Source organism: Vipera berus (assembly GCF_964194415.1).
Source record: "Vipera berus genome assembly, chromosome: 4".
Taxonomy (NCBI): Eukaryota; Metazoa; Chordata; class Lepidosauria; order Squamata; family Viperidae; genus Vipera; species Vipera berus.
Genome location: NC_138206.1, coordinates 111060013 through 111068773, shown reverse-complemented (window position 1 = coordinate 111068773; position 8761 = coordinate 111060013). Strand labels below are relative to the sequence as shown.

At 41.0% G+C, this 8761-nt stretch overlaps 1 protein-coding gene across 3 annotated transcripts in view; it reads left to right on the top strand.

Annotated features, from left to right (window-relative positions):
- The first annotated feature begins 49 nt into the window (after positions 1-49).
- PIBF1 (progesterone immunomodulatory binding factor 1) overlaps positions 50-8761 on the top strand; it is a 95288-nt gene continuing 86576 nt past the window's right edge. For all 3 annotated transcript variants that reach the window (XR_014026316.1, XM_081326849.1, XM_081326848.1), the window contains exons 1-4: positions 50-180; positions 2481-2778; positions 4151-4251; positions 6207-6405. Coding sequence is in view for 2 of the 3 variants with exons in the window: in XM_081326849.1 (XP_081182975.1) it covers positions 2527-2778; positions 4151-4251; positions 6207-6405 (552 nt within the window). In the remaining variant the exon portion in view is untranslated. The remainder of the gene's footprint in view (positions 181-2480; positions 2779-4150; positions 4252-6206; positions 6406-8761) is intronic.

Below are 8761 nucleotides of genomic sequence, written 5' to 3'. Positions count from 1 at the left end.
GGGAGAGGCGGCGCTGGCTCCCGCGCCTGCGCAATCCGCCCGCCGGTTGCCTCTGGCCGAGCGGAAGGCTTTTGCCCTCCGCTGCCAGGGCGAAGGGAAGGGAGTTCCGTAAGGCGCCTTTCGAGGACCGGGACGGTTAGAAGGGTGACCGTCGAGCGCCCCAGCTGAGAGATCGAGCAGGTGAGCCCGGCCGGACAGGAAGGGAACCGCTCCCCCCCCCCCAAATCTGCTGCCAATCCCATTTAACGGACCCCAGGAGGGAAAAGGTCCGTTAAATCCGAAGTTAGTGTAATGGAGACGTTTGGTGCCCATCTCTGCCTTTGGGTGAATGGTGGCATTGACAGATCACCTAAGTCTGACCTGGATTTGCCAGTGGTTGGGTAGAGGTTGAAGCCGCAGGTTTCCCCATTGCATCTGAACCTTGCCAAAGAATAGAATAGAATAAAAAGCTTTATTGTCGCTAATCAGCATATATTAGAAAGAAATTCTGTTGCATTCAGGTCTTTAAAAAAAATACCATTGTGTGTGTGTGTGTGCGCGTACACACACACACACACACACACACACACACACTCTGCAGAGAAACATCAGAGTCTAGTTTGAATGTATGGCCCAAAATATACCTGGCCAGAAAAAAAGGATCCTATCAATTTATAAGATGGATGGCATAAGGGACAAAGCTGTTACATAATCTAGTAGTCCTGCTATAAATACTTTGAAACCTCCTCCCAGAGAGGAGCAACAGCAACAGACTACGAGATGGGTGTGTGGGGTCTCTAACAGTGCTCTAAGTCAGGCATTTCAAACTGCCGACCTGCGCACCGGATGCATCACGATGAAACTGCGCTCTCCCCATTGGCAGCAATAGGGAAAAAGTCATGATATGTCGCACGACGTTGCGCGAAGTCACGTGATGTCGCGGGTTTTACATGCCTGCTCTAAGCACTAGCACTTATATCCTGAATCACGGGAAACAATCTTCCTAGAATCTTCTCAGCTGTCCTTACCACTCTCTGAGTGGACCTATCTGAGGCACTGCTACCACCAAACCAAAGTGTGGTGCAGTTTGTTAAAATGCTTTCAGTCACCTATGTAAAAAGTGACCAGGACAGAAGGAGAAAAATGTGCTGTCCTCATCGGATGCAGGAAATGCAAGTACTGGTTTGCACGCTTCACTAAAGATAGCATGTGAAGAGACCAAGTCAGATTGTTAATTATCTGCACTCCCAGGTACTTAATACTATTGACCACCTCCACAGCTGCACCCTTGATACAAAGCGGAGTGTGACTATGCCGGGTCTTTCTAAAATCAGTAAGGATCACCTTTGTTTCATTAACATTCAAAACCAGGAGGCGTTCATAAAATTGAACTTAACTGTGGTTTGTGGCTATAATGATTGATTTGTTTTGCTGTTGTAACTGTAATGCCTTCATGTACAATGTGACCTATAACTCTAGAGTTGGGTAGGTATTTAAGCAGTAAAGCTATTAAGTTGGGGCTTTTAATAATTTTTTTAATAGATCGTAGCTTTTGTTTAATGCAAACTGCCTCCAGTCACAAGGAATAGAAAACATACAGATCTGAGTTAATAAGTTCACTTTGATCTGAAAGCACATTTGGGTAACATGCTAAATCAATCGCCTAATTGAAAGGGAGGAATTGGAGGGCATTGTTTATATGAGAAGATGGTGCTTGTTGCAACTAGGTTTGTTTGAAACAAATCAGACATAGTTTGCTAAATGTGCAGTTCAGTTAATACAAAGTGTAACAAAAGGGACGATTGTGTATGTTCACCCCTTAATAAAGAACAGTGGGAATGTTCTTCCTACAATCCATATTGGGTTACAGCTGCCCACCTTTATTACTTCGACAGCCCCACATCTCAACAAATGACACTGGACGATGTTTGTTGTTGTTGTTAGTTGTGAAGTCGTGTCCGACCCATCGTGACCCCATGGACAACGTTCCTCCAGGCCTTCCTGTCCTTTGCCATCTTCTGGAGTCCATTTAAGCTCGCGCCTACTGCTTCAGTGACTCCATCCAGCCACCTCATTCTCTGTCGTCCCCTTCTTCTCTTGCCCTCAATCTTTCCCAGCATTAGGCTCTTCTCCGGGGAGTCCTTCCTTCTCATTAGGTGGCCAAAGTATTTGAGTTTCAACTTCAGGATCTGGCCTTCTAAAGAGCAGTCAGGGTTGATCTCCTCTAGGACTGACCGGTTTGATCGCCTTGCAGTCCAAGGGACTCGCAGGAGTCTTCTCCAGCAACATAGTTCAAAGCCCTCAATTCTTTGGCACTCAGCCTTTCTTATGGTCCAACTAGGTGTGTAGCTGCCTGCAAAATGGCTCTTATTTTAGACAGAATTTTATACTTGACCTGTTCTACTTATTATACGGTGAATGGAAACTGTTTGAACAAAATGTTTCATTTACTGTTGCTTTCTCTCTCTTTTTAATTTATTTCTTTCTGCTTACTTTTTAAGCTTGTTACCATTTTTTTAAGAGAAGGTTTTTACATCCTGCTCGAAGATGTCGAGGAAAAGCTCTAGGGATCCCAAGAAAGCAAATGTATCCAGCTCTTTGGAATCAGAAGATCTTAGTTTGGAAACGACGTTGCCCACCGATGATGTATCCTCTTCTGAAGATCGGGAAGGTACCGTCAAAATTACCAGAGAACTTATAGAGAGGAAAGAACTGCTGCATAATGTCCAATTACTGAAAATTGAGCTTTCTCAGAAGAACTTGATGTTAGATAACTTAAAAGTGGAGTACTTGACAAAGGTAAGTGGATGGCTTTCTATTTCTTTTTCTTTTTTTAATGCATTATCATGTTCAAGTGTTTTAGGACTGAACTTGCTGGTATCGATAGCGCTTGTTTTTCCGTACGTGCTCTAGAAGAAATTGCTTCTCAACATAATCTTTGGTAACTGCTACATCAGACTGGAATATAATTTATCGGAATCCGTATCAGTCAGGATTCAGGCCTGGGCAAGAGAGAGAGGGAGGAAGGGAGAGAGAGAGAGAGTATATACATAGACATTAGACAGCACTGTGAGAATTAGGTGTTCAGCAGAGTGATGGCCTGAGGGGACAAAAAAACTGTCCCCGTGCCTAGTTCAGAGGTAGGTAACCTCGGCTCTTTTATGACATGGACTTCAACTCCCAGAATTCCTGAGTCAGCTGACTCAGGAATTCTGGGAGTTGAAGTCCATGAGCCATAAAAGAGCCGAGGTTGCCTACCCCTGGTCTAGTTGTTTTGGCCTGGAGTGCCCTATGGCGCCACCCCGACTTATGTCCAGGATATGAGGGATCTGTAGATATCTTCTCAGCCCTCCTTCTGACCCATGCAATATACAGGTCCTCTATGGAAGTCAGGCTGGTTGCAATTGTTCTTTCTGAAGTCTTAACTATCCAATGGAGTCTGTGCCTGTCCTGTTTGGTTGCTGCACCAAACCAGACCGTTATAGAAAAACACATTACAAACTCAATAATCCCTCTGTAAAATTGTATCAACAGCTCCTGGGGCAGTCTGAACTTCCTGAGTTGATGCAGGAAGCACCTTCTTTGCTCTGCCTTTTTAACAAAGGTTCTAATGTTAAAGCAAATTGTGTTAGTGTCAGAGGTAGGGTCTGGGCAGGACCCATAACTCTGCCTTCACACCATGACTGACCAGCTGCTTTGCAGCAAATGGTTTTGAGCAGATAAGAAGTTTAGGATCCAAGAAAAGATTCCGCATTATCTGTAAAACAAGGTTTCTCTGGGCTTTAATTGGGCTGGACACCAACTCCCAGAACCCCTAAGGCAGCTGGGGATTCTGGGAGTTAGCCTCCATGCCTCTTAAAGGCCCCGAGGCGTTGCAGTGTAAGAGGTCAGGTTTGGTAGCATCAAGCTGGCGGGACCCACTTGTGATGCTCATTGGCGAAGGCATAGGAGTGCTTCTCGGGGGTAGCAATGGTGTCCTTGATGCGCCTGTAGACGGCTGCACTGCGCTTCCGCACCTCCTGTAGGACTGTGTTAGTGTTAAGAATTGTAACCTTCAGAGTTGCAATGCTTATGTTAAGAATTACAGTAACATCTTCATCTTCTCTCAATTTCCCTGCACAAATCTGATTTCGGCTCCCTTTAATCGTTATTTCTTTTTCTTTATCGTTAGATTGAAGAACTGGAGGAGAAACTTAATGATGCGGTCCATGAGAAGCAACTACTGTCTTTACGGCTAGATAACCAGCTGGCATTACAGCAAGAAGATGCTAGGTATGAAAGTGAAGATTATCAAATTTAGAAGCAGGAGTTAAATCAAAACTAGACTGTTCCGATTTTTATGTTCCGTGCTTGCATTCCAGATCTTTGAATGGAAAAAAAAAACACATTCAGAGCCTTGGCTGGGGTGGGAAAGGGTAGGCTCCCTCTTTTGCTTTTCTGAAGATTTTTGCCCCCCTCTGTTTTCTCGTTTGGGCAAAACATATTCCCAGGCCAGAAAGCTGCGACTTGTTTCAGCCCAAACAACTGGGCTCGGAACCCAGGGTTAGCTTCCAAATTCTAGTTTTCCAGTTATGGACCAACTGCCAACTGTTTTCTTGGGCAAAGAAGGAATGCATGGTTATTGCTATGCCTGAAGAGGAGAGGAAGAAGCAAGGGTGAATTAAAAGACCCTTTGGTGTTTTTCGGAAGTTTTTTTTTAAAATCCCATTTATATAATAATAATAATAATAATAATAATAATAATAATAATAATAATAATAATAATAATAATAATAATAATAATAATAATAATTTTATTTATATACCGCCCTTCTCCCGGAGGACTCAGGGCGGTGAACAGGGCAAGCATAAAAAATACAGAGATACAAAAGTTAAAAGGGATTAAATATATGCCCAACTAAAAACAGTAAATACAAATATTAAAATAACAATAACCCCCCCCCCATCCCCCATCAGGCCAGGCCGGCTTGTTCGAATAAGAATGTCTTTAGATCGCGACGGAAGGAGCGAAGGTCGGGCGCCATCCGGAGCTCAACCGGGAACCGATTCCATAGCTCCGGGGCGCCCACAGAGAAGGACCTCCCCCCTGGGGGCCACCAATCGACATTCTCTGATCGGTGGCACCCTGAGGAGGCCCTCTCTGTGGGAACGCACAGGGCGGAGGGAAGTTGATGCCGGCAGCAGGTGATCCCTGAGGTACTCCGGACCCCTGCCATGTAGGGCCTTAAACACCATTACCAGTACCTTGAATCTCACCCGGAAGACAACTGGCAACCAATGCAGCTCACGGAGCAGAGGTGTAACATGGGAGTATCGGGAGACTCCCAACCCAACTCTCGCGGCTGCATTCTGTACCAGTTGGAGCCTCCGAGTGGTCCTCAAGGGCATGTATATATCCCGCCCTTCTCCGAAGACTCAGGGTGGCTTACAATCTAAAGCACAAATCAACGTGCTTAGCAGTAGCCTTCATTCTATGTATATACCTGCTTATTAGGGCTTTCACACACACCCCAAGCGGCATTATTACAAAGTCAGCTTAATTGCCCCCAACAATCTGGGTCCTCATTTTACCTACCTCGGAAGGATGGAAGGCTGAGTCAACCTTGAGCCTGGTGGGATGCGAACCTGCACTAATTGCAGGCAGCTGGTGTTACTTAAGGAGGCATTAGTATTCCAGGTATTCAGTTTCTTAGCTCTTCAGACAATGGGTTGATTTTAAGAGGTAGCCAGGTTACAGTGAAGGATAGTAGTGTGTTGAAAAAGCAAGCATATTTCATGAGAATGGAACTTGTGATGTTTTTGTGGTGGCAGTGGTTTTCAAGAGAGCGTAAGCACTGCATTCAAGTCATGACAGTTGAGAAATAGGGTCTGCTCCTAGGTCTTCTGAATGCACGCATAAGATTATGTTGCACATTTCTATTTTGTAGGAATTGTGGTAGCCTTGTTGGACTGAAACTCAGGCACCACACTCTCAACTATGATGAAAATATTAGCGCTGAATTTTTGAATCATGCTTGCCTTGTTTTTTCTTCACAAAGACTATGTATGTTTTCCATCTTGATGAAACAGCATAAACAATTAAGGTTTCTGTGTTGTGTGTTATTTAAATATCATTAAAGTAATTGTTCTATGAATGGGAGTAGATTTTTGTTGAATTCAGAAGAATTAATGTTGCTGTCTTGTAGGATAAATATGCTTAGGTAAGTCACGAACATTTCTTTTCCTAGAAAACATCAAGAACTAATGAAACAGGAAATGGAAACCATCTTATTGCGCCAAAAGCAACTAGAAATGAACAATCATCAATTACGAGAGCGCTCTGGAGATATACGTCGTAGCCTACGTGACCTTGAATTGAGTGAAGAATATTACACCAAACTCAAATCTCTTCCAGAAGATGAACTTTCTATTCCTGAATACGTGTCTGTAAGTGCTTGAATAGAACAAACAAAGGAGAAAAAGAATGGAATGGAAGAATAGAATGCAGAATAGAATAGAATGCAAAATAGAACAGAAAGTAGAATAAATGGAGACATGAAGAGTAGAATAGGAAAATAGAACAGAGCAGAATAGAATAGAATGCAGAATAGAATAGAAATAGAATAGAATAGAACAGAATGTAGAATAGAATTAGGTTTTGTAATTGTTGATCAATTCTGGAATAAAGTACAAGAGGAATATTTGCATTTTTTTTAAAAAAAATCTGGTTTTGGTATGGGCACGTCCAAGCTGTTTGTCTCCTGGCTGAGAAAATGTTATTGTCTGGCCTTTTTTTTTGCTATGTTCCTGTCCTTGGTAGCTTTTACCCAACTCATTCTCATCTCTTTAGTCACAGCATTAGACTACAGCTTTGTGTGATTTTTTTGTTTGCTTGTTTGTTTGTTTGTTTAGAGTACAAGACATTCTAGATTTGTCAGGCTGTTTTAGCAGTTCCAAAAATTCTTGCCCTTTATTTCTATTGAGAGGTGATTTCACATAATAAGCACCTGTCATTGGCTACTTCATTTGCCCATAATCCAGCAAGTGGGGTTGAGTTGGGCCAATGAAGTAGCCAGTGACAGGTAGTCCTCAACGTACAAACCTAATGATCATTCGATGTTGCAACAGCACTGATAAAAGTGACTTATGACCCTTTTTTCACACTTATGACCATTGCAGCATCCCCATGGTCACGTATTTAAAAATCTGGATGCTTGGCAACTAGCTCATATTTATGACGGGTTGCAATATGCTTGGGGTCATGTGATCCCCCTTTTGCAACCTCCTGACAAAGTCAATGAGGAAGTCAGATTCACTTAACAAGCCAGCTTCACACCTGCAGCGATCCACTTGACAACTGAGACAGGAAAGGTCATAAAATGGGGGGAAACTCACTTTAAGAACTCTCTCGGTTGTGGTCGTAAGTCAACGACAACCTGCAAACACCAAACAAACACATCCTGTAGGTTACTTATAAACTATGAATATAAGGTGTGCAAGATGATTGACTTTTTTTTTACGCTGGCCTCACTTTTACATGGACTGTTGCTCCTCAGCAGCACTTTCTTTCTCCTTCAGATTTTCAGGGCTGGGAAACCTGTGGTCTGATTTCAAAAGCCTTCATGAGTTGTGGGTTCCAGTCTCCCTCCCCTCCCTCCCTCCCTCCCTCTGGATGTGCATGTGGGGAAGAAGAGGAATGGAATGGAAGAATAGAATGCAGAATAGAATGCAAAATAGAACGGAAATAGAACAGAAAATAGAATAAATGCAGAGTAGAATAGGAAAACAGAATAGAACAGAACAGAATAGAATGCAGAATAGAATAGAACAGAACAGAATGCAGAATAGAATATAGAATAGAATAGAACAGAACAGAATGCAGAATAGAACAGAATACAGAATAGAATAGAATAGAATATAGAATAGAATAGAATAGAATAGAATAGAATTTAGAATAGAATAGAATAGAATTCGGAATAGAATAGAACAGAATGCAGAATAGAATAGAATAGAAAAGAAAAGAATAGAATAGAATAGAACAGAATTTAGAATAGAATTTAGAATAGAATAGAATAGAATAGAATTCGGAATAGAATAGAACAGAATGCAGAATAGAATAGAATAGAATATAGAATAGAATAGAATAGAATAGAATAGAATAGAATAGAATAGAATTTAGAATAGAATAGAATAGAATAGAATAGAATAGAATAGAATAGAATAGAATTCGGAATAGAATAGAACAGAATGCAGAATAGAATAGAATAGAAAAGAAAAGAATAGAATAGAATAGAACAGAATTTAGAATAGAATAGAATAGAATAGAATAGAATAGAATATAGAATAGAATAGAATAGAATAGAATAGAATAGAATAGAATAGAATAGAATTCGGAATAGAATAGAACAGAATGCAGAATAGAATAGAATAGAATAGAAAAGAATGAATAGAATAGAATAGAATAGAATAGAATAGAACAGAATTTAGAATAGAATTTAGAATAGAATAGAATAGAATTCGGAATAGAATAGAACAGAATGCAGAATAGAATAGAATATAGAATAGAATAGAATAGAATAGAATAGAATAGAATAGAATAGAATAGAATAGAATAATAGAACAGAATACAGAATAGAATAGAATAGAATAGAATAGAATAGAATAGAATAGAATAGAATAGAATAGAATTCAGAATAGAATAGAACAGAATGCAGAATAGAATAGAACAGAACAGAACAGAATTTAGAATAGAATTTAGAATAGAATAGAATAGAATTCGGAATAGAATAGAACAGAATGCAGA